At 52.1% G+C, this 26,146-nt stretch overlaps 1 protein-coding gene across 2 annotated transcripts in view; it reads left to right on the forward strand.

Annotated features, from left to right (window-relative positions):
- Positions 1-3,607: 3,607 nt before the first annotated feature.
- Positions 3,608-26,146, forward strand: part of NMNAT2 (nicotinamide nucleotide adenylyltransferase 2) — a gene marked incomplete at both ends in the record, with an annotated part of 28,432 nt that continues 5,893 nt past the window's right edge. The window contains 3 exons of one of the 2 annotated variants that reach the window (XM_082003244.1): positions 3,608-3,692; positions 24,294-24,382; positions 25,073-25,140. In XM_082003244.1, coding sequence (XP_081859370.1) covers positions 3,608-3,692; positions 24,294-24,382; positions 25,073-25,140 — 242 coding nt within the window. Of the gene's footprint in view, positions 3,693-24,064; positions 24,383-25,072; positions 25,141-26,146 lie in introns of those variants that run through there. The other variant, XM_082003243.1, reaches the window with a different exon arrangement.

Genomic DNA, 26,146 nt, shown 5'->3' on the forward strand with positions numbered 1-26,146 from the left:
CGCCAAAACCTGCCGCCGCTCCCCACCCGGCAGCGTTGCTAAGTGACAGCCGATTCACCACAGCACCCACCCACCCCGGCAGGCAGCGGGAAAGCACGGGAAGGAGCACGGGCAGCGCTGGCCGGACCTCATCCCCGCCACGGCCAGGCAGCGCGTAACCCGCGTCTGGGCAGGCCACCCTAACCTTTCGCTATCCGGCGTTCGAGGTCAAACCCCAGCGCCACACGGAGCAGGCGGAGAGGTTCGGCCGTGCGCGCCAGGAGCTGGCGGGGCCGGTGGGTCGCGGCGGGGGTCACCAGGCAGCGGGAGAGCTCGGCCGCGCGCCGTTTTCTCCAGTTCTGCCTTCTCCTGCCACAGCAGCACCTGACGCTCCTACGGCTGCTGGAGGCGCAACCTACGGAAGGCTGCAGGGAAAATAATCCTCCCTGCAAAATCTCCCAGGCAAAATTAGTGGAGAATGGGGTTAGGATTAACAAAAAATTTGTTTTCAAGTGTCTTACCTGAGCTTCAGTCTTTTCTGTGTGAAAGGAATCAGTGAAAGGGTCTTCTCGTAAAGGGCAAACCCCCACGTTTCTTACCGGTGCAGAGTTGTACCCCCCAAGGGAAGGGGGTAGGGCACCGTCCCAGGTGGGAACGTGCAGGAGAGAAGCACCGTGTTCCCTGCTGACAAGACCTCTCGCAGCTCTGGGCTCCAGCCAAACCAGTAGTGCCACAGAGCCGTTCCCATTCGAAATCCGCGCTGACGTACGGCGGGGTGAGCCGAGGAGCTCTGGGCCCATCACCAGGGGAGATGGCTGAGCTGAGAGGAGCTCAAGGTGGGCTCTTGTGTAGGAACCATGGTGGCTTGCAGCTTGCTCCTTTGCTTTACACGAGCAACGATTGCTCCCTCCGGTAGAGACGCTGGAGCATCCGCAATGGAAAACGAGCACCGTTATCCCCATCTTGCCAGCGTGGAAACCAGCTTACCCAGAAGCATCTCATAGCTCAGCACCGAAAACATGGCAATTCAGGTCTCCCTGGTTTCCAAAGGAAAAGAGGTTTCTGTCCTTCATTTTATTACATGCCAGCTTTTGAACTTGTTGGCTAATTTTTAACAAAATTAGAGAACAATTTTTGTGAAAACAGAGAGAGATACATGCACACAGAGGGCCAGTCGATCAGCACACACATGTGACTGAGAGGCTTGAAGAATGTTCTCTTTCTCTGCTGTCACCCCAAGGCTTATAAATGTTAATTAAAGCCTGTGGTTTTAAAGACAGAGTTATACTGAGCACAGCACCAGTGTTAAACTCCAGAGAGCCACAGTTTCTTCTAAAGCAGCGAATCTCTCCCTTTTGGGGTAAGCTCGGAGGAGCAGCGCAAAAAAATCCCGACACAACCCCCAAAATCTCATCCCATTGAGTCATCAAATGTCTGTGCAGAGCTAGTAAGAAGGTAAAGCACCACTGTCTGAGAAAACACAAAAACGCACGGTACCTTTCCTGCCTTGTCGTTATTTGTTCATTTATTTATTGCCATTTCCCCACGCAGACAATGGAAAGAGATGGATCTGCTTCCCCTGGCCTTTCTGAACTGAGCAAGCAAACGTGACACCAATGTTTTTAGGACACTGTTAGACCTTTGCATGGATTGGGGGCCACTGCACGCACCTAATTTGGCGTCTGACCTCATCCAGACTTGCACTGAGGTCATTCTGCCACCAGGATGGTTTTCGGCAAGGGTCAGGGGAGCTAGCCATGGGGCAGCACCTCTACCAACCCAGCAGGGCTGTGGCTGGGCTCCCGTTCTTGATCCCACCTCATCCCCCAGCTCAGCCCACCCTACAGCCCATCTGCCACATCCGTGTCGCCTACCAGCCCGCTGTCATGGGGGTTGTTTGGCTTCAAGGCTCACACCGAGAGTGAGTCTCTGAGAACCCAGATCATTTTTTGTTTGCAGCAGCAAGCTCCCCACCTGGACTTCCGCTGGTGAGAAAGCAGGATTCCCTGAAGGATTTTTGCCTGTAGACAGGCATTTACACCCTTAACACCATTTTTTCTCCTACTTGAGAGGATTTTTCCTACTGGTTTATTTTTATTTTTTTCCTGGTTGTGAGATCCTCTGGCTAATGCATGTGAACCGCTTTCTCCTTTCCTTGCTGCACGTGCTATATGGGTGGGGGTTTTTAATGGTTTCTTTAAATTCTGGCAGCTCTGCCTGCTTTCCCTCCCGATCCTCATCCTGCAGCCTTCCACCTGCAAAATTTATTCAAAGGGGACTGTGAACTCTCAAACACCAGTGGGTTTCAAGCCGGCTTGTCACCAAAGAGGAGCACCCAATTAATATATCCCACATCTCCCTGGGGATCTAGATGAAGTCGAAGGGGAGAGGCAGGGAGCACGGGGCAGAGCACACCGGCTGTCTCAGCATCCCTCTCCCTCAATGCCAGCTTAGTCTGAATTAAGAATCGTCATTAAAAAACCCACCCGGGATGTGTTAGCGCACCCCTATGCGGCGAGAGAGACCAGCACTTGCTATCGCATGCTCCCGAGTATACGACTGCAGCCAGGATTTAAGGGTTCCCTGAGCAAAGGGGCTCAAGATCTTCTTGGGTTTCTCATCCATGGGTGTTGCTCCTTCATATTGCTTAGGGAGAGGACCAACCAGCATCCCAGCACCTGGCTGACCTGGCAGGGCAAAAGTTTTCAAGCAAAGGACTGGAAATAGTTTGTCTTAGCAGGACAGTGAGAAATACACCCCGGCTGAAAGCCACCACCCCGGGAAGGCAGAGGGGAGAGAATGGTGGCTGCGAAGCCCTGTGGCCGGTGCCTCTTAGGGACAGAGGGAGGAGGACAGACGAAGGAGGAGAAAGGGAAACCTTTTGGTGGCAAATAACTCCCTGCTGGGAGAAAATGCTGTGTGTAGGAGATGGAGAGAAGCCACAGGATAGAGACAACCTTTGGGAAGTGGCAAACGAGAAATGGAGACAATCAGGCAGGCAGGCAGTCTGGTACTGGTTTACCTTGCCGTAAAGACTGGTTTTCGGCGCGCCCACAGCATCTATGCGATGCTCGCTTCCTCCAGACAATGAAACGGAGGTGTTGGGTGAAGCTGAAGCCCCCCAAGCCGGTTTCCCCATGGGGCCCCAGAAACGGCTGTTGTGGTGATGCTGCACTAGGTCTGGGGCAGCCGGGAGGCCCGTGTGGGTCCTGGGCTGGAACTGTGGGTGCTGTGTGTTCGCGTGCACGTGTGCCTGTGTATACATATAAACATATATATATATACACACACACATATAGAGCTGTGTGTGTAGGTACCCAGGGGTCTGGCCGCACCCCCCAGCCCCTAGGCGGGGACTGCTCCGCCTGCCTGCGTGTGTGTCTAGGCCATACCCGTCCGACTGCGTGTGCAAGCGTGGCCAGCCACCCACCCACCCGTGCCCGTGGGGGTGCGCGCGCCCCGGGCTGCGCGTGGCGGGAGGCGGCGCCGTTCCCCTTCCCGTCCCCGCTCCCGCAGCCGCGGCACCGCCCCCGCTCCCTCCCTCCCTCGCTCCCTCCCTCCCGCCGCCGCACCGAGACACAAAAAGCGGCTGGGGCAGGGCCGGGCAGGGCCGGGCAGGGCCGGCGCCATGACGGAGACCACCAAGACCCACGTTATCCTGCTGGCCTGCGGCAGCTTCAACCCCATCACCAAGGGCCACATCCAGATGTTCGGTCAGTCCCGCCGGGGACCCCCGGCAGCGGGGCGGGGGAGAGGAGGGTGTCGGGGCCGCATCCCGGGGGCGTGGGGCAGCGTTTGGGGGGCGTGGGGCAGCGTTTGGGGGGCGTGGGGCAGCGTTTGGGGCACCGCAGCGGGGGGGCGGGCGGGCCCCGGGCGGGCGCTGTCCGCGGCCGGTGGTGCTGAAAGCGCCGCGGGCCTCGGCCGACCCGGCCCCAGCGGTAGCCAAGGGCAGAAGGGCTGACATCCAGCCTTGGGTTATGTTTCCCTTCAGATAGAGGCGTTCCTCCCCGCCTCTGCACTCACCTTGTCACGCTCCCCCCCCCCCCAAACCCCCCCGGAGTGGGTCCTGGCAAGGGCTGCTGGCGGTATTTGTAAGCTGCCACTTGCCCATTGGGTCTGCGAGTCTGCGGTCGCTGCAGCACTTTTATATCCTCTCTGACCAAGGCAGGGAAGGAGGCACGGGGCCAAGCAGCTAAAGGCAGGTATGGCAGAAGTGAACAAAAATACAGGCAGTTAATTGAAATATTAGCATACCCAGCCTTGAGATTGGTAATAGGTCGAAGGAATGGGCAACCTTCATGTGAGATGATTGATTGATTGATATTACTGAGCATCTGTGAGATGATCTAAATGATGGGGATGCTAGAATCACTGCTACAGCCTGTTCAGGCAAGGCAAGAGGGAGGGAGGGAGAGAGGGATGGAGGAAGGGCAGTCTCTGTCAAAGGCAGTCTGACATGCCATAAATACGGTTTGGGTAAAGCTCGAAATGCCTGGAGATCCTTAAACAAATAGCAACTTACCTGGGGTGGGGAGGAGTCCTGTGAGAGTGAAGTGTCCACTGCAGACCACTGAAAAAAAATGGAGTAGAAAGATCAGCTCCTCTAATATCCCTTCTTGGAGTGCAGAGAGGAACCATCCTTGATGTCTGATAGGAGGTTTGAGGCTGGGGAGCAGATGCTGAAGGTCTCATGCTACAGCTGGAGAAGCATCCCTAGGGTTTCTAAAAGCTGTACATAAGTTTCTAAGTGCAAAAATAATTGAAATCAGCTTGGGATAATTCTGCGTCACACCTTGTTTTTGTAGATCGTAATGAGTTGGGCAGCAGGCTAGAAAATGATGTTTTTCTAGATGCAAATGATCACATTGTTATTCCATTTCATAAGTGTCAGCAAAATGTAGTCCTGGGCACAAATATACGTGAAACTTCAAAAAAATTCCTATTCCATAAGCTAAAAATAATTGCAAACAACAAGGAACAAGAGGAACTATTTAAAAATAAAACCAATAATTAAATGAAATTACAGGGACTTCATTCATAGAAGCACCTATTGCTAAAACAAGTTTCCTTAATCCACATTATTTAGTTATAAATTATATTTTGATTTAGGAAAGTAGTACTGAAAATGGCGACATGGCCCATATTCAGTGGACTAAAAACCAGTAACAAGATATAATTTAGAAAATAAAAATCAGTGAGATATTGGTATGCAGTGGGTGTTTTTAGTAGACTCTCAATGAGATTTTTTTTTTTGCTCAGGACTGTTCAGTATCTCTATCAATAACCTGGAAGAAAATATATAATCCTTGCCAGTAAAAAGTGTCAATGACCCCAAAATGGGTAGAATAGCAATTAATGATGGTAACAAGTCAGTTGTGCTGCCCGACTCAGATTGTTTGACAAAAAGGTCTTGTTCAAACAGTGAAGTTAAATGCAAAGTCATATGTCCGGCAAGGAGGAACGCACGTCAAATATAAACGGCAGGCAAATGTCTTCTGCTGAACAGCGACTGTGTTGAGGACTAAGAAGTGACTGTACGTAGGCTGCTGAACACAAACTCTGTGTGACACTGTAAATGAAGTAGAAAATGCAATCTTTGTAGATATAAGCAGGGAAATATCAAGCAGAAGATGAAAGGTTGTATTATTTTCACATACAGCATTAGCAAGACGCTTCTTGGAGGAACAGTAACAAGAATTACATTAGCTCCGGAAACCAGGCTTTGTGGCAAGAGTCTAGAGAGACTCAGTCTAGATCCATCCTTAAAGACACTAAGGAGCAACTTGATCATGGCCTATAAGTATGTGCTTGGCCAATGAATATGTGGCAAGTGATGGAAGGAGGCTCCTTTATTCAATGAAAGAAGGACTGGTGACATGCCAGGAGTGTTGTGACATGCCACACAACTTCAAACTACAAATATGGTTTGAGGTTTTTTAGTGAAGCCAATCAAGCAGTAGGAAAAGGTACTTGGGTACCTGATGGATTCTCTGTCACCTGAAGGCTATGAATCAAGACACAGACATCTTTCAGGAAGACATGTTTTAGCTCAAAGAGGATGGCTTGATGTGGAAATTTTCCGTGCATATGTCCTGTAGAGATCCTGAAATATAAGTCCTGAGATACCTGACAGGGACAGATGAGTCTTCCATGAGGAAAGGACACTGAATTTAGCTTCTAAATCCCTGTTCATTTTTTTTTGAGAAAAACTTCCCCCCAGGTCTAAAAGAATAATTATGTGAAGCCGTGGGAATCTCAACCAAAATCTGTGTTACTTGTTTAGCTCTGTGCTAAACGAGTCCAACCAAAACAGTACTCCATCCTGCATGTTGTGTTTCAAACAGCTGGATTTCTGCAAAAATATTGTCTTTATCTTTCAGACAAGTATTTGGGCTTCCTGAGCCTGATGATAGGAGGATTTTGTGCTTAATGTAGAGAGATACAGTTATCTATTTAACACATGACACTAAGCCAAAAGGATGTATAAGATTTGCGCTGATATACCACTGTAGACATACCATTGTATGCCAACCATAATTTTTCTCAGTATGGATCTTACCATGTTTTATTCAGGCCAAAAGCCAGTCTTTTCCCGTAGGATTTTTGCCTGAATAGGAGATGGATTAATTATTTGGAAGTCTCTTCTAGTGGATGAAAGGTTCCCACTGGGTTATTTTTTCCACCAGTCACATGAATTTAAGACTCAGTATCATCGTTGTCCTTGGGTTTCCAGAAAGCTGAGGTTCTTGTTACAACCCAGACCTGCAACTGCAACCCACCGCCAACCCTCGCATCTGTGTGGAGCAGAACTTACTGCAACAGGGTTCCCTCCGTCCTCTGCTGGCTACAAGGCCGGGTCACTAGGGCTCACCAAATGAGATTGATTCATGTCTGTGTATATAAAATGAATACCATACGTATAAATTAATAATTAACATAAGGTACACAACATATAATAAAAAAGTAGGTGAGATGCAGTGCTGTACAGCCATCCATACCAAGGGGCTGAGACAAACACCCACATAGCCCTGAAAACACTGTGAGTTATTTGTGGTATCAGATGTGCTTTGAGATATACGTATGTTCTGAGTCACAAATTTGAGTTGTATTTTTTAGCTTTATGTGGCTATGAGAAACAGTTAAGGATGCTAATTTGGGGGGATGGAAAGGCAGGAGGAGAGAAGAGGGCAGAAGTTGTTTCTAAAACTTGACATGAACGTTGTTGGGCTTTAGCCTGCAAAGAAACTCCATTTCATTTATATGCTAAAGAGGCACAGAGAGGGAAAAACAGATCCCATGCAAAAAGTCTTAATAACTGGAGAAAAATAAGATTCAGAACAAAGTCCTGCATTAAGCCACATGAAAACCCCACCTCTCTTTGGTGCCAGGGAGCTCAGCTGCTTACCTCAGCCGGCACGGCTGGCAGGCGTCCAAACTCAAACCAGTTCACTTTTATTTCCTGCTGACACTCGGAGAAACGCTGAGCACGGGGTAGATGCTTCACCCTCCTCCCCTGCAGCCCGCTCGGGAGGGGAACTCCGGGACGTCCCCACACCGGCTTTGGCATCTCAGTGCCGAACCGCTGGGGACACATGGAGTGGCACGTCCTGCCTAAAGGACATCTCCTTCCATCTTGGCCTTGCCACAGTTTACCTACAGCTTCCTTCCCATGCAAGCGATGCCACCCGAAGGACGAAAGCCAACGAACCAATGTCAAAAGCAAAATCTAATCCGGGCAGTCCTGCTAATGCACCGAAGCCTGTGCTGGCACTCCTCCAGCTGACGAGCTTGTGCTTGCTTTGACAATTAAATCATTTCCCCACCTTGTCCCGGCTCAGGGAACCCCAACACAACTGTGTCCCTCTCCTGCCTGGAGAGCATGAAAAACCAAAGGGCAGCCCTGCAGAGCAAGGTAGAAAGACTATTTTTCAATTAAAAAACCACGCATTTACTTTGAAGGTGGTCTCGGGTAAAATACTGGGATTAAAGGTATCACCATGCAAGGTCAGAGGCTCCAGGTTTTGCGTGGTTCTCTCTGCTGGATCAGGATTGGAGAGGGAGCCAACAAACTGTCAGAGTGGGAAGGAAGATGCTGAGTGAGTTTCTTTGTAGCTCTGCGGAGGAAAGGGCTTGTCCTGTCCCGCAGATACGTGAGAATCGGAGGGTTGTTGTGATGATGTCTGCAAACCAAAATGAGGGGTTTGGTGGGGAGAGATGGTATCAGGTCGATCAAGATGCAGCATTTTGATATTGATTTTTTTTTCCTTCTATTTCCTTTTTATTAATTTTTCTTCAACTGTAGGAGAAAAGGCCTCTCTGTAAATGCCCATGTCCCCCAGTTTGGCACATTAGACATTTTTTCTTGCCTTTTTAAAGTTCTGAAATTCCTCACAACCCATCCTTTCATGTGCAAACTTCTGGCTTCAAGGAAATGGCCTTGCTCACCAAATGTGGTTTTATCTCTGCCCAGCTCTAAGAGAGACATAACATCATGCCCAGGTCTTGGGTCACCTATCAAGCCCAACTCTTTCTGTCACGTCTCCATCTCCCTTTCCACCTCTGCTCATCAGCCTTTGGTTAGCAGAGCTTTACTGGGGATCTCCCTTCCCTTGCAGAGGAAGGTTTTCAGCGTCCTTCCCCTCTCTGGGCTGCACGGTGCCCATGAGGTCCAGCGACGTGGAGGCTGGGGGCAGCGGGGATGCTCAGAGCGGGGCTCAGAGGCAGCAGTTTGGGTGGCCACCAAGGAAAGGGTTGGGATCTTGTTACTTCACTCCGTAAGAGGCACTTGGCTTTTTTTACAACTCCTTTTTTTGGCACTACCAAGTGTTTGATAGGCGATTTTAATCAAATCTGTAGTGTCTCAGATGTGGCCTTCTCGTAGGGAGTCTCGGTACCTTAAGTGGTTTAAATCTGTTTGGCCATCAAGTTTCCCACCCACTTCGTTTCCGACAGTGCTGAGACCTGGACTTGTGCAGAAAAACATAGCTCACAGATAGGGTTAATCTAGAAATTCAGCAGATCTCCACTATTTTTCCCTTCCCTGCCCTTTTTGTCTCATTAGAATTATATTTTCCCTGTATCCTCCTTGCATCTGTTGTTGAAGAGAGTTTATATCCCAACCAACAACTGGGTAAAAAACGTTTCTGATGGAAAACTACGAAAGAGGACCCTGCCATCAGAAGTAAAACTCTCCATTGCATGGCTTCTCAAGAAAATGCGAGCAATTAAAAATCCCAGCAGGCTGCTCTTTGATTGTTCAATGCAGCCCTTCTAAAGGAGCAGCACTGAGGTCTGCTGCATCACGTAAATAGGTTTTTGAGATAAAGGGATGGAGTTTTGCAAGGAAAGAGGGAGGAAGAGGCAGGAGCTGAGGCTTTTGCTTCTGTTGGGTTGTTTTAATATCCAGAATTCCAAGGATCGCTTTTTCCTATTTCGCTGAGATGACTGGACTGCAGAGCAGTTTAATGAGAGCATCGCTGCCCGGGACGGAGCGTTGCGTGAGCAGGGTGACAGCTCGCCCTCTCCCCTTTTGCTTAAAAGCGAATATAACCGCAAATGACCAGAAGCATCATTCCGCCCCGTCCCCCATCAGCCCGCCAGCAGCTCGAGAGGGGCTTTGCCTCCGCCGCCTGCGACGTGAGCAAGAATCCAAGGCCTCTGCGAGGCTGCCTCGTGTTCCCATTTCGTCCCCGGGCTGAAAGCTGAACACACCATTAGCCGGAGCGGTGGGCAGAGCGACGGGCACGTGGCGGCCCTCCGCCAGGCCCCGGCGGGCCGGGAGGGCCCGATCCAGCCCCGGCCTTGCTCCGCGCGGCCTCGGCAGGGCTGCGGCGGCGCGCGCGGAGCGGCAGCGGGGAGGGTCGAGGATCCGGCGTGGGGCAGAGCCGGGACGGACGTGACCGGCCGCGCCCCGGAGTGATTCGCCGGCCGTGGCGAGCGGGAGCATCCACGCTCGCCTCTTGGCAGCCATTTAAGTGAATTCTGGCCGGGTTCTGCAACACTGCAGAGGAGCTTCCGCTGGCGCCCAGGCTGTGACATCGCAGCAAACAGCCCAAATCTTTCGTAGGTGCAAGGGGTCTGGAAGGGCAAGACCTGCCCAGCCCGGCCAAGTGCTCCCAGCTCAGAGCGGGGGCAGACGGCGAAACCTGTCAGCCCAGCCTTGTGCCGTGGCGGGTGAGCCACCGACACCCCTCCTCTCCCAGCCCTTGCCCAAAACACGCCGAAAGCACAGATTCTCGGGCGCTGTGCTGGGAGGACAGCAGCACCCACGGGACTGCAGCACCCGTGGCTCTTTGGAGTGCCGTTATATGCCTGTTCGTGTCAGATTCCCATCCCTGCACCCCATGCAGACTCTTCTTCATGGCCTTTATCTCCCACTTCCTGCATCTCAAGCATCTCATCTCCTCTTTATGACCCACAGAGAGGAGGAGTTTTCCCAAGCACCAGATTAAATTCCATCAATAACTACTCAGGGATTCTTTTAAAATATTTATAAGCTCTTAAATATTTAGCAGTATTTAGTACGGTCTGTGAGACATTACATTGTCTCTATGACAATGCCGCCTCCCAAAATGTGCCGCGTACCTTCTTTCACTTCCACCGACTATAAACAAACCTGGCAGTGAGAAATCCGGTCCTACAAACCCATTCAAGAAAGAAACAGGGGCTCCGCTTCTATTTAAAAACTGTTTGTGCTCTCCAAGATGCTCGCACCCCCCGGCATGGTCTTCTCTGATACTTTTTTATAGCAGCCCGTGTGATGCCGAGGGTATCAATTAACTGAATGCTAAACCTCAGCAGTGGCAGCCCACGTCTCTCATGCAACCTTGGGCAAGTCACTTAATCTCTCCCGACCGGGCTGCTGTGGGTCTCTGGCGGGTACCGCGGCAGTGGGGCACACAGGTAGGAGCAGCTCGTGATTAAGCTGATCTTTGTGCATCTAAGCAGCAGCTGGCCCAAAATAGACACCCTCACCCCTGCATGCTCTGGCCTGCAAAATCCCTTCGGGCAGCAAGGCAGGGGGGCCGCAAGGGGTCTCCCGAGCCGGGAAGAAGGCACAGAAGCGCACCGGAGCTGGGGTTGGGACCACGTCCCACCACTTGCGGCCGGGGGCAAGCAGAAACAGTTCGGCTGTGTTGAATGTGCAGCACAAGTAACCCTAAACCTAACCTTAAGCCTAACTCTAACCTTAACCCTAACCCTAACCTCCACCTGGCACCAGGGAGCCCAAAGCAGCTACGGAAAGACCCGACAGCCTCTAAGACAAGAAAAATCAGCCTAAGATGGAGATAAAGCCAGCGCACCTCTGGATTTTGAGATGAGCATATCCTCTCTGGCATTTATAACCCCCGAATCCAAGCGCTCCCGTGATGCCACCAGTGTCCAGCCAAGCAGGGCTGGATTTTCAGGGTGCCCTGCATGGAAACAGCTGGGCAAAGTCTGCAGTGCCCATCACAGCCCTGAAAAGAAACCAGGGTCACAGGGCACAGCTCTCGCCCCCCCGAAGCAGCATTGCACGCACATGTAGATGGTGTACAATCATGCCTGGAGAAGACAACCTGGGTTGGGAGCATGTTTTTTTTTCTCTCCCTTTCCAGTAGCAACTAGTTTCCTTCAGTAAGCCTGAGCTGCTGCATGTAGCTTGGTCATACCAGCAGAAAACTGCTAAATCCATATTTTGAGAACAGAAAAACCTAGAGTCTTTAGAAATACGTGTTTTCCAGAGCCACTATAGGGCTTGCCCCAGGAGGAGATGAACTGGGATAAGTCTGTTTCGGAGCTGGAGTAGGAGGCAAATGCAGAGTAGCTCCCCACGGGATGGGTCGAGAGCCCAACTCTGAGCCAGGCAAGGAAGGACTTGCTCATCCCCTGCTGCACAAAGGTTTCTACTTTCATTGAAGATCCAGCTGTCCCTAATTGAGCTTGAGCCTTCCCTGAGGAGATCACATTTTGCTAGGGCTTATTGGCAAGGGAAGGAAGAAAACCCTGTTTTCCCAGCGAGACCTCATGCGCTGGGTTGTGAGTGCCGAGAGGCATAGCTTTGCTTCTGGTACCTTTGCTCTGTGCAAAGGCACCGTCAACACTTCTTTTGGGGGAAACGGGGTCTTGGGAATAGATCTGCAAAGAGAGAGAGTTTCGCTGAGCTGCGCAGCCAGGCGAGACACAGCTGCGGTAATGGGAACGTGCCATCCCTTTGGTGTCACCATGAGGCTGAAGTCCTACCTTGGCTGCCTCCGCCTGCCCGTGCCGTCACCAGCATCCCCTGGCCTTTCTGCATCTGCGTAGGTGGGATGTTTTCTGCCTCCACGGTCCTGGTTCAGCCAACGCAGATCCCTGCCAGGGTCAGCGTCTTCGGATCCTCTGCCAGCGAAGACAAGCCATGGGTCAGACTCACGGCACAGGGGTCAGCCCCATGTAGAGGTAACCCAAGACCAGCAAAGATCCGCAGGGGAAATGCTCCCCATCTCTGCTCCACGGGGAACCGGGGACCGCAAATCCTCCGCTCCTGGTAGGGTGGTGATCCCGCCACACGTCAGCCCGAAGGAGCAGCACGAGACGTGCCCAGGCATACAAAGCGCTGCCTTTGATGTGCTACAACGGCTGGGGAATGAAAACAAACGGAGCGCTTGCACGGGGAAATTAGGGCAGCGGAAAACAAGCGTAGAAATCTGTCAGGTTTTTTCTTCCCCCTCCGTTTTTAAAAAAAAAGGCACTGGGTGACACCAATTTCCCGGCCTGTGGCTGGCTGAGATGGGAACTGGAACCCCTCTAGGGATGAACATTGAGGTGCCTGTCCTACTTTGGACGTGCCACCCACATCCTAGTGGAAGCAAAACATAAGAGCATGGCAGGGTAATTAAAATATTCACCAGGTGCCTTTTGCTGCTCCCCTTGTCCTCTTTGCCTTTATCCATGGGCCCAGGGTGATAAAAATCATTTCAAAGCAGAGCAGTTGGGACTATCTGGAACACCTTCCCCTTTGCTTCCCAAACAGTTTATTTTTGCACCTGGTATTTAGACTCTCATTGAAGCTGAGGTACAGCCACAGAATACAACCCCGGGGCAGATTCTTGCCGCAAATTGATGTTGCTTTACTGCGGGCGGCACGTTTACACCACTTTACACCAGCTGGAGAGCTGTTAGCCTCACAAACCCTGAGACAGAGACAGGTTTCCGCCAAAATCGCTCCGACTGCTTTCTGCCCAGTCCAGCTGCAGTGATGTCCACTCCCCCGGTGCTCAGAAGGGCGATTTACACCGGGCTCTGGCAAATGCACATTTTGGCACATTTCTTTCTAAAAACCAAGGAAAATACTACACTGGAAGGGGAAAACTCGCTCCCCTCCACCGTACACCACGCTACGGCACGCACAGCCCTTGCTGACTTATGGGGCGGCCAGCTAATGCACCAGGCAGGGAAAGGTATACAACCTCCCACTTTCCACTTCAACATCCGTACAGACAATCATCTCGCCTAGAGATGCTTAATCCTTCTCTGTGGGCTTCTCTTCAGTGCTATCCTGCAGCAGGGAGCTCCAAAAATGTCCTTCTTTACATGAAGCCATCTTCTTCATCCATTTTTATCTGCTAAGAGGTGCTTTTACCAGGTTAGATGCTTCCCCTCACCACCTCAGCCCCAAGACCTCTAAGATGCCCAGGCAGCAGGTCTGGGTGTCAAATACCAGGTGGAGCGTGGTCCACCTTGGCAGGACTCAGCTGCCCACCCTTAAGGTGAGACCCAGCGAGGTGCTGAGCACATTCCTCCTCCCCTGTGATACCAGGATGGAGACCTCTGGGCAACAAATTATATCACTTCTCCTCAGAAGTGGTGAGTGACAGCACTTCTGTGGGCTAATCTCCTTCCCGACAGAAAAGTAGGGCCAGTCCCTACCTGGAGGAGCTGGTGGCAGCTGCAACTCAAGAAGCAGCTCCCCATGCTTGTCCTTGTGTTGCTCACCTGATGGGGCATTGCCTGTTCCCACTTGCTCCACCAGAGCAGGGTGGGATGCTCCAGCGGGGAAAAGAGCTTTGGGTTGCTTTGCCAGGCTCTTCCTCAGGTGGTTCTTCTCCAGCTCTGGAACTGGGAGGCTTCTTCCCAGGCTCCTGTGTGCAGATGCACCACCCCTTGCAGTACTCAAGTTCTGAAAATCGAGGGAAAAATAGGATGCCTTCAGTTTAAATTTCAATGGTATCAAATAGGCTGTTCCTCTACGGTTTCATCTAAAAAGCCCAGATCACCTGGGACCAGCCAGGTTCCCTGCCCAGGCCCCATCTTGTTGGGTCTCCAGCAAAAGCTCTACTATTTCTAGGTCAGCTCACTGTGACTCGGTCTCCAGCCTTTTTCCTTTTGGTTTGTTTTAAACATCTAATTTCACTTTTCCGCCATGAAGCCACGAGTGGTCAGCAGATGGTGACAGCATGAGTCTCGTTAGTCATCACTCGGGCGGCTCTCAGCGTTGGATGCTGGCGGGGGGCCTGGGTGGGCTGGGAGGTGGGAGGGTCAGGTGCCGCAGCATCACTTCTCTGGGGCCTTTCATAGCCTTCCCTTCCGCCAGGAGTTTCAAGGTATTTGGTGGCCAATGCTTTTCTGTGCTTATGAAAAACGCAGCAACGACTGAAGCCATTTTGCATGGAAGTCCCTTCCAAATTTGTTACTCCTACAGTGCCTGAGTGCAGCTACGGACTAACGGGGTGGGGGGTGGGGGGAATGTGTAACAGAGCAATTAGCTTGGAGATGAAAATCATTAAGCATTAGGGGGTTTAATGGGATTTTTCTACCAACCAAAAGTGTCCTGAGAATCTGACTGAGATCGTCTCAGAGGCACTGAGCTTGAGGCAGGACATGCTGTTTGGGTCAGGGGGACATAGTGGGATCTCCCCAGGCTTGCCTTGGGAAGGGTCAATCCCATGATGAAGAACCATTCTCTGCCCCTCCTCCTGCTTCTTCCCAAAAGAAAAACCTCCCTTGAAGAGTGGTCGAGGCTTGTTCTTCTAGTAGAAATGTCATCTTGTCCCTGCAGGAAGTCCAGGGGAGGGCGGTGCCAATGGTCCCCCCAGCTCTAACCAAGGTGCGGCTGTAGGCGATGGGTGGGCAAAGATGCTGGTTGGGGCAGAGAAAGTGGCCCTGGGGCAGGCGGGCAAGCTGGGCTCTGAAATGAGTACGTCTCTGATGAATACATCCCTGATTTGGCATTCACAGGCTTTGTTGGCATATTTTTTTTAATTTTTTTGAGATGTATATACACACGCACACACCCCCCCCAGTCAGACTGAGGATAACTGGCGGCTCCTTGCCCGAGCTGGGCTCAGGGTAGGAAGCAACATTTAGGTCCTGCAGGTGCTGCTAGCTTGGGAATAAAACAGAGTGTGCTGGCATACCTGGGTCACTCTCCCCTGCAGGAGAAGGTATTTTAGAGAGTGGGAAAGCGCCTGTCGTGCCCTCAGCACCTCGTGGCCACGTCCCGCCTCCCATCCAAGGAGGCCAAATTGCTCGAAATGAAACTGAGACACTCAGCAAATGGTTTTGCCTTCTCCATCACTCGTGGCTGTGCAGCCTCCTCTGCCCTGGCTCCGAGGGAAGAGCGATTAAGGCTGTGCAAAACTTTCTTGCCTCTCTGCTACCTCCTGTGTGTTTTCGGAGGGCTGGCGCAGAGCGTGAGTGGGCTGCAGCTCCTGGGGACAAGGGCATAAATCAGAGCTGGTGGGTGGTATTCCTCCGTTAAAAAAAAAAAGAAAAAGGAAAAAGGAAGTCTTAGGGGTGTGGATGAAGCGGGTACAAAGGCAAAGCAAATACAATTTGAAATTACACCTTGAAAAATCGAACACGAGGAATATTTGATTTCATTAACAACAATTTAGATGATGGAGCAGTGCCAGAGGAGCCGAAATGTTGTGATTAACTACACTCAGTGAGAACCGCTAAAAAGAAACATCTCTTAAATAAGCACTGATTTCCTACTGGGGAAGCAGGATGCTATTTTTTCATTCAGTCTGGACAAAATCATCACATGTCATTTTTGTAGCCCTGGAGCGTATCCTCTGATTGGTCTTTCCCCACCATCATCTCACAGGAAAGCAGTAGAGCCAAAAATATTTGAAGTGCATTTGCAGGGGAGTCGAGCAAAGCTGGGCTGAGGCAGCGGGGAATTGTCCCCAGTGCTTGGGAAGGGTCCAAGTGCCACCCCTGTCTCTTCCTTCCCCAACATGGCAAGGCTAAGGTCAACCACCAGCCACCACAGAGGGGCTGTGCCGGGAGGCATGGAGCTGGGGAGCTGTGGCTGAAAGCTCTCCACCGCACAAGCACGCTGCCAGCGAGCTAATGCACATCTTGGCAGGGTCCATCGCTGGTAGTTTATTTATGTCAACAATGTTTAAAAGCCACGCAAGGCTGTCTGGAGCATTAAAGACAATTTACACCAGAAAAGAAATGAACTCCTCTTGTCCAACCCAACATCCTTGCATTGGTGTTGCGGGCAATAAAGGGCTCATAGAAAATGAAAATACCGGAGGGTGTCTTCTGGGGTCCAGCACAGTCTCTGGACATCACAGGTATTCAACAGGCAAGAAATGGGCTGGGAAAGGGCTGGGAAGCTGTGACAGAAGGCTGAGGTCGACGACAACGAATGGAACAGAAACCCAACAAACCAGCAGAGAAGCAGGACTGAGGCTCCAGAGGCTGATGTATTTTCAGACCAAATGCTACTCTTTCCCAGGCAAAAATCTTTGCACAAGCAGGCAGGGAAGATTGGGAACTGCGCAGAGAACTGACCATAAGGTATATGGGTGAGAAGAGCAATGCAAAGCTACTGCAATGTCTTTGGTGTTAGCCATGTCTGCAGGGAGGCCATGAATCTGGTCCCCACAAGGAGCGTATTTTGCATGAAAGATGCATGAAATTTTGTAAAAAGAAGTATTTTCTGAGAACACGGACCTGGGAGTTTGGAGGAAGCTCCACAACATCAGAATGGCTACAGCTTTTCAAAGCGATGACCCACCAACCCCAGTGTCCTGTTTCCAGAAACCCAGAACCACCAGTGCTGTGCTCAGGTGTGGAGCTCCTCAGCTTAGCCTCATGCCATGCACAGCCCTGCTTTCTTTAGGTTGGAAGACCCAAGGACAGAAGGAGACCCAAGGACAGCAGAAGACTTACCCTCTTTACCCTTTCTGTCCCAGCCATGACCTCCATTCCCTCTCCCTGCCCTTGCTGCCCAACTCCTAGCCGCTTCTCATGTGGAATCAAGTCGCTGATCACCCATCGTTTCAAGATACTGAGACTCGCACCTCCTTCTGCACGTCCTGGGAGCACACACCATGACAGGAGGCACTGTGACCTCAGCCCGGAGCGGGGAACGAACCACCGACATCCCTGGGATCTCTTACAAGAGCTAAAGCAGTTTTGTCTTGCCTCGTACAGAGGACGAGACTCAAGGCTTGATGAGATAATGCGTTTGGACAGTCTTGGCTACGGCGGCCTGTCGCCCTCTTCATTTAACCACTGAAGAGTACATCAGTCTAAGAAGATTCAATCTGTAAAAAAAAAAAAAAAAAAAGTCCAAAAAAGCAGCTTTAAACACGGCATCATGATTGCAGTGCGGACACATCTAGATGCTGCAAACTAACACCGTGACCTTGTGCCACCCCGAAGCCACCGTGCTGCCTGCCCCGAATCCTCTGCCACCGTCCCGGCAGTGAGGGTGGCTGCTCCTGCTGCAGCGCCGGCCTCGCTAGCAGCACAGCTCCTCTCCAAATGGGATTTGAGATGTCATTTAAGAAAACGCAATCTTTTTAAAGGCTTTTGCTTTGATGCGGGTGGCCGTGAAGGCCTGGCTTAACTGATGGTTGCATGTACAAGCGAGCCAGCAGAGCCGCGAGCGAGCGGGCAGAGCTGCCCGATGGACACAGCCCTGCAAGCAAATGGACATGATCTGCCCCAAAAACAAGTGAGAACGGGCCAGTTTGGGATGTGAAGAGATGCTCTGCAAGTTGTAGGCAAGGCAGGACCAGAAGGCAGGTCTTCCCATTCTTGGCTCAGCCCTCCGTTTGCTGCACGGTACTGCTGCTTTGTAGCCTGCACGTTTGGCCAAATACTTCCCTTGTGGAGATTTAATAGTCAATGAATGTATAATTTTTCCATGCATATTTAAGTTCTGTTTGGTATTTCTGCGGTAGACAACAAACTCTTGAAAGCGTGGATCCCAACTTCTATATCTCTTTTTTGGAGAGCAACATCGTTTTTACAGGTTTCTCCAAATAATATTGTGCAGGTTAAAAAACAAATGAACAATTCTGATGGCGACACAGAGAGCAGCAACATCCATCTCCTCCCAGCAGCACACCCCTCCATGAGCGCTGCGAGGCCAGCGGCACATCAGCGTCCCGCAGGATCTGTCCCGTTGAAGCTGTTGGCCTTGCTGTAGAAACAGGCAAAAACATTTTCCACCTGCAGTCACAAGAATTACGCAGGTTTGCTTGGGTTTCCAATCCTTTGCACGCGTTGGTAGGAGATGAGCTGTTTTCTGCAGGAAAAAGTGTTTCATCAAGGCAGGCAGTGGCCGTGGAGACCCAGGGTGAGCTCCTGCAAGCCGGAGCTGGGATGACGTACCACCAGCATGGATCACGTCCCCTGAAGATGCGGGCTTGGCACTGGGCTGCTTAAATACAGACCTTGAGAAACTGGTAGCCAGATAAAATCATTGGCTTTTGCCACCGAAAACTCAAGGCAAGTTAATACCATCAGCCACCCTTGAGTTATGTGCAAGTTCAGCTCGTCTGAAGATTGAACTTACTTTACAAAGGAGCCGTACGTGAAGGAGAAGGCTCGGAGATGAACAGGTCACTGTTTTTAATCTCCTTTTGGCAAGGAAAATCAAGCTGGGGTGAAGCAGGGAATAACGAGAAGATGTGTTCACCTAAAACTCAATGGCATCTTTTTTGTTAGGGAGTTTCCTTTTTATTTTAATTTGCATTTTAAATTGCATTATGATGTAAAGGTAGATGCTGGTCCATCGATCCTGGCTCCTCTGCGCACCCGAAGCCCCGGCCCTCCTGTGAGGTGCCGTGCGTCGGGGAGGCTCCACTTCGGCTTTTCCAAAAATCATGCCTGGATTTCCTCCCTGTGTGGTGGCAAGTGGCTCTGAGCATTTCAGGTGTCTCCTTGCACGTGCTTCCAAAGCAGCCAGGATAGCTTTTGCACAAACCTCCTCTGCTTCTAGGCTCATCCAAAAACATTTCTGCTTTCCTTTTAATTCCTCTTCTAACATCATGGCTCAACTCTTTATTTTTTTTTCTTATAAAAGTCTCTTGATGTTGTTTTCTGTATCTTATAACCTATGCAGTCTTTTTTTTTTTTAACATAGAAGATGTCCCAGGACATGGTTTGTGTGAAAGATGCCATAAAGAGTAGAATCAAGAAAAAAATTGCTTTTTTTTTCCCCCTCTGGCTTCATTTAACCTTGAAGGCACCTATGGGAAAGCTGGTAGCATCAATAAAGTCAAGCACAGAGCATTAGAGAGGGGGAAATGTTGCTGGTACCCCCGATTCCTCTTTTTAAGATGTAGAATGGAAAAGAAAGAGGATTTTTTTTTCACATTTGGCTTTCTGGGCAAGTGGTTATACGGAGGGCTATCATGGTGGGCTGAAAAAGGGAATCCCACCACCCATGGAGTGTTGTGCTTTGATCTATGAATCTGGTTCAAGCTCAAACCCCATTGCCCCTGCAAAAAAAAAAAAAAACAACACAAGAATATTGTATTTTTCAGTGGGTGCTTTGCTGGGTGCCACGTGGAGCGCAGATAGCCATAGTCACGCACAGCGCTGGGTTCGCTCCCCTCGCCGCCCCGGTGAAACCCACGGGCGGACGGAGAAGCTCCCACACGGTTCCCAGCAGATAAATAACCAGCAAAGACGGAAAAATATGGTTCAAACCAAACCGCGGGTGTTAACCCCTTCGAGCCCAGGATTTGGAGGGCAGGGAGGGAAACTCTCGGTACATCTAATTCGGGCAAGGGAATTTTACTCCCTGCACCGACCAAATGATTTAAGGCTGTTTTTCTCTCTCTGGGGGCTGGTGTGCCCAGGGCACAAGAGCTGGGAAGGAAGCCAGGGAAAGGATTTCAGGTGAATCTGAGGAATAAGCTTTATTGAGGCTGGCAAGTCTCCCACAGGCTGTCACGGGGGCCTGGGGCTGCTCAACACCCTCGGGGGAAAAAACAGTCCATGGCAATTATAGTACCTTAATTGACTTTTAACTGGCCCAATAGCTATTCCCTAGGAGACATTTCAAAATTTGGAGGAAAAAAAGTCATTTTACCCAAGCGGTTCTTCAGCAACACCCCCACCTCCCTGCCCTGCACAGCCCCTCTCGCCTCCCTTGACATATGAGTGCTCCTCATCCATCCCAAGCCATTGCAAGGGAGTTCCAAAATTAGTTTAGAACTGAATTTTCACCCTGAAGCACAGCAGGAGCGAGGACATGGGAGCTGAAGAGATGCACCGCCAGGAGAATGGTCTTTTCCTAAACAGAACCACCCCATCCATACCACCCAGAGAGGCCTATTTGACCGGGAAACGTGCAGAAAAAATGTACCCATGGATGTACCCATGGAAAAGCCCCTTTCCCCACACCCAGACCCATCAAGCTGTGCTCTCACCTCCTGTCGTGCTGAGCTGTGTCCCAGGGCTCAGCCGCCGCTCCCAGGAGCTTGAACCCAACCGACGTTACCCTCATGATGCCGGCAGGCATGAATGACCCCATGGCTAGTTTTCGACCAGCCACAGGGCAACGAGGTGTTTCTGTTGCCACTGAAAGCCCAGGAGCCCCAGTTCGGTGCAGCAGCTCCAGAAGATGCAGCAGGAGCCCCTCTCCGCTCCTCTTCCTCTTTGCACCCATCACGGCTGTGCTTGCATCTGGCAAACACTGACCGTTCTCCTTCTCCTCTTTTTTCCTATTTCTCTTTGGGGAAGTTTCATGTGGAGGGGAAATGGGAACGTGGCTGCTTCGGCGAAGATGAGTTCGCAGCGTGGGTCCCCTGCCCCACCAGCCGATGCCGCGTTGAGTGGTTGGGGTGGGCAAACATCTCCCCAGACAGCAGGCACTAGCTCTGCTGCTTATTTCCGAGAAATAATGCAGCTGTGCCACCGAGGGAAGCAGGAGCTGCCCCACGCGGGCTGGAGAGCTTCAGTGGGTGCCAGCTGGTGCTGGCCGCGGGTGGCAGAAGGCTCCCCGCGAGCCTCTCCCCGCTGCTGCCGCACGGGACGGCACCAGCTCTTTGGGGGGGGCTGCTCCCCATCCCCTGGGGAAACGCCGGCGGCGGGAGCCGGGCGGCTGCGGGAGCCGACGCGCGGGTGGCGTCGGGGGGTGGCTGGCAGACGGCGAAGCCGCCTTAGCTTCAGGAATGCTCGTTTTCCTTGCAAAGGCAAAACGTTTTCTAGATCTTCCACTTGCAAAAAACCCAACAAACAAACAAACAAACAAAGGTGCTTTCTAGTGACTCATCATCTCCCGTTTTGCTTTTCCCATTTCCATCTTTTTTCTCTTTCTACTCTACATCTTTTTTACTCTTTCTACTGCCGCTGGCCTGGCCCAACTCGCGCCGCCCGGCCTCTTCCTCCTCTCTTTCCGCGGGGCTGCAGAACGGCGGCGGTGCGGCGGCTCGCGCCCGGGCGCGGTGTGCCTGGGGCAGCCGGCGGCTGCGACGCGCCCAGCGAGACAGCCCCAGCGGCGCCGGGGGTTACGCCGCCGCAAAGCGTGGCGGGCAGGAGGGGCGGCGGCGGCGGCGTGGAAAGCTGGGGCTTTCCGTTTCCAGCGCTGGTGAGAAGCCATCTTTGCTTCTCTGAGAGCGCCTTCAGAGGAGCGTCAGGGCACGAATGGACACAGGAGCTCACAGGAGTTCAGCAAGTCTTTGCCGGCATTTTTACCCTGGAATGTCACCTTTTGGAAACACCAGCCCGAGGCTGTTGCATCAGTTGGGCTGATGGCTGGACTTGATTTTAAAGGTCTTTTCCAACCTTAGCGACTCTGTGATTCTGCGATCCGGCTGGAGGGACCCTGGCAAGTCTCTTGGCGCGGTGGGACAGAGGCAACGCGTGGTGCCGACCGGGGAGGGAGAGGGGTAAGAGCCGTGCGGCTGCTGAGGTGGGAAGGGCACCCGGGGAAAGCCCCAGGGACGACGCGGCTGACGTTGCACAGGCTGTGTCGGGGGGAGCAGTGAGAATTTGAGGGAGAAAGGGCCGTAGGCGAGGGAGTCGGGTGCGTCAGCAGGTAACGGGTGGACCCCAGGAGCCCATGCGCAGGGCATTTGGGCCCCCACGCCCCAGGGCCTGCAGAAAGGGCTCTCCCCCGTCCCGCTCAATGACATGCTCTCAGACCAGTATTTCCTCTCCTCTTCCAAGGCTTCGTCCTGCAGCAGCTGCTCTCCGTGAGGCAGATCAAGCAGAGAGCGAGCAGGGCTTGAATAAGCAGGATACAAGCAAAGTTGGAGCAAGCAGGGCTGGAGCAAGCAGGACTCGAGCGAGCAGGGTTAGAGCTAGAGGTTGAGAGCTCACCAGCAGCATCCCAGCACTTTCCAGCAGAGAGGAGCAGATGGGAACGAGCATCTCAGTCCCGGTGCGCTGCTCCTCCTGGTGAACCCTTCAGCATTTCCAAAACAGCCGCATGTGAGGCGTAGGTCTTGCGGTGGGGGTGGCAGGGATCCATCCGTGCTGAGCACCCATGCGTGCAGCTCCGTGTGTGATAGCAATTCTTATTTAGGCTGTCAGCCAACAGCACGTCTTAAAATCACAGACGCATAGAATAGTTTGGGTTGGGAGGGGCCTTCAGAGATTATCTAGTCCAACCTACCTGCCACGGGCAGAGACATCCTTCATCAGGTTGCTCAGAGCCCCATCCAACCTGACCTTCAACACTTCCAATGATGGGGGAGCCACACTTCTCTGGGCAACCTGTTCCAGTGTCCCACCACCCTCTTTGTAAAAAAAAGTCTTCCTTATATTTACCCTAGATCTGCTCTCTTTTAGTTTAAAACTGTTGCCCCTTGTCCTGTCACTGCAGGCCCTGGTGAAAAGGCTCCATTTTTCTTATAAGCCAACTTTATATATTGAAAAGCCACAATAAAGTCTCTCCAGAGCTTTCTCTTCTCCCGACTGAACAACCCCAACTCTCTCAGCCTTTCTCCACAGCAGAGCTGTTCCAGCCCTCTAACCATTTCCATGGCCTCCTCTGGACCTGCACTAACAGGTCCACGTCTGTCTTATATTGGGAACCCCAGAGCTGGACACAGCACCGCTGGTGGGTTCTCACCAGAGCAGAGTAGAGGGGGAGCATGACCTATGCCACCAGTGGGCATGCTGCTGGTGGTGCACCCAGGACACAATTGGCTTTCTGGGCTGCAAGCACACGTTGCCGGTTCCTGTCAAATTTGTTACCCACCAGTATCCCCTTCCCAGCAGGGCTGCTCTCAATCCATCCATCCATCCATCCACCCACCCACCCATCCATCCACCTATTCCCCAGCCTGTACTGATGTCCTTCTGCAAGGAGTTATGGCCAGCCGCCGACGCATGAGCCAGCAAAAAGGTTTCTGCCCATAAAACCACGTGGTTGTCCTGCAGCTTGGCGGTGGTGGAGGCAGCGGGCTTTGTTATTATCCTGTTTTTTTAAACTTTGCCCACATCTAAGAAGTCCTTGTCAGAAGTAATGCTCGAGGTTAGGAGAGCTGTCGGTCATCTTCCAGCTGCTAAGAAAGCTTTTGGCTGGTAGTCAGCAGCTATCTGTAGGAGGCAAAGAAGGGAGAAGTCATGGGGAGAGAAAGGGTGGACGCAGTTTCTGGGCAGAGAAAAGAAAGGATTTGTCTGCAGGCAGTGAATGAACCAGCTTCATGCGTCACCTCGTGGGCTCGGTCTGGCTCCTCCAGGGCTGCCAAAAGAGCCCGTCTCTGTGGAGCAGTTCTCGGTGGTGGTGCAGGCTCTCGGCAGCCCCTCTGGTGCCCTGGTGAGGTGGTTGAAGGTGATTTGGGGTCTGAGTGTGATTTAGCTTTTGCTAAAGACCTGCCTTCTTCCACCAAATTCTCCTTCCCACAAGGTTCGGGGGTCCCCAGGAAAGCCCATGCTCAGCATTACCAAGGATGGCACCGAGTGAGACAGGCAGTAAAGATGAAGCCAGCCCTTCCCTTGGTCGCCTTCCCTACCTGGCACTGCCCGAGCCGGGATGAGCCGCTCCACAGGCATTGGCCAAAGCCAGTGGGCGGCAGTGGGGTGTTGTGGGGTCGGTGGGTCCCGCTCAATCCCCCTGCACCCTTTTCCTTGTCCTCCTCCTTCAGAGCGAGCTCGGGATTACCTGCACAAGACTGGACGCTTCATCGTCATCGGTGGCATTGTCTCGCCCGTGCACGACTCCTACGGGAAGACGGTGGGTCGTCCTCGTTTTCCCTTTCTGCCTCCTGTGTGCGACGGTATCTCTGAAGCCGGGACGAGCACTGGGCAGCACTGCCTGCACCCGTGGTCCTTTCATGGTCCTCCTCTGCTCGGGGCAGCTCCTGACCATGGGGAAGTCTCTGAGAGGAGGGAGAGGATGAAACCACTCATTCTTTAGATAAAAACCGCAGCAAGACCCTACAACCAGCCCCACCAAAGAGAAATGTTGTCACCCAGAACGGTGGTGGCTTTGTTTGTTTGAATAATTTCAAAGCCAATTTTATTGCAGGGATGGTGACAATGCAAACGGGGACCCTTAAAACCACTTTCTGGGTTGGGGTGAAATGCAAATTAGGAGAGGAGAGACTCCTCCTCTCCTGAAAGCTGGAGAAATTTCATCAAGAAACCACTGTTCCTGGGTCTGGCCCCACTGCAGTGCAGGGCTGAGGGGTGATGCTGAGCAAATCTCACCGACCGATGCATAACCAGGGCTGGTGCAAGGCAGGGACTCCTCCCCTCCAGCAATCAGGAGCTTAAATAAATTTTTGTGGGCAGGATCGAATCCTTCTGTCCCGTCTCATCCGAGCGAGCCTGAAGCTCTGCCCTGGGAAGGTTTGCAAGCCCAGGCTGGCCAGGGCATGATGCTTGCCTCCCATAACTGTTCCTCCATCACCTTCTCTTTCAGGGTCTGGTCTCAAGCCGGCACCGCCTGACCATGTGCCAACTGGCTGTCCAGTCCTCTGACTGGATCAGGTGAGTGGCAGAGCTTGCACCCGCCGTGGCACCAGCAGCCCCCAGCAGCCCCTGGCCCTTACCCGTCACTGTGATGGCAAAGTTCTGCCCACAAAGTGGAGATGCCACCAGCTGCTAGAGCTCTAGGATGGACTTCCTCCTCTGCCAGCCAAAGCTTGATTAAAACCCAGAGGCCTTCCTCTCCTAGTCCAGCAGAGAACTGATGACGAGTGTTACACCATCCTGCAAGGGAGCCCTTTGGCTTCAGAGGCTGCGTCCGTGGTGTCTAGGTGGGGCCCAAAGTCACCCAGCCCACCCCAGCCTTGTGCTATGGCACCTTCCCTTTCTACACCTGCAGCACCAGTCCACGGACTCTCTCCTTCTCAGCATTGCCACGTGGCATCTGGTGACAGGTGGGACCAGAAACATCTCTGGGCTACCCTCAGGAAACAGGGTTGTAACACGTGTAGGTACATCCAAGCCAAATGAAAGCTGGTTAGTTGGGTACCAAGAGTGGAAAGGTGTCCAGGCACACGCTCAGGTCCCCAAAGCTATTAGGGAGAGCTGGATGGAAGGGCTGGAGGAAGGACAATCTCTACAACTACCTGAAAGGAGGTTGTGGTGAGGTGGTTGTTGGTCTCTTCTCCCAAGGAACTAGCAATAGAACGAGAGGAAACGGCCTCAAGTTGCACCAGGGGAGGTTTAGATTGGATAATGGGAAAAATTTCTTTGCTGAGAGAGTGGTCGAACTTTGGAACAGGCTGCCCAGGGAGGTGATGGAGTCACCATCACTGGAGGTGTTCAAAAAAGTAGACTTGGCACTTCAGGACGTGGTTTGATGGGCATAGTGGCATTGGGTTAATGTTTGAACTTGGTCATCTTAAAGGTCTTTTCCAACCTTTATGATTCTATGATTCTATGACGTGGTCCATAGGAGAGCTGGGGGAGCGATGGTGACTGCTCATGGCACTGCTGGCTGGCCCAGTGGGGAGGAGGTAGCATGGCCAGGAGGTCAGGGCACTGGCCA

The sequence above is a fragment of the Phaethon aethereus genome, assembly GCF_964289735.1.
Source record: "Phaethon aethereus genome assembly, chromosome: 8".
Lineage (NCBI taxonomy): Eukaryota > Metazoa > Chordata > Aves > Phaethontiformes > Phaethontidae > Phaethon > Phaethon aethereus.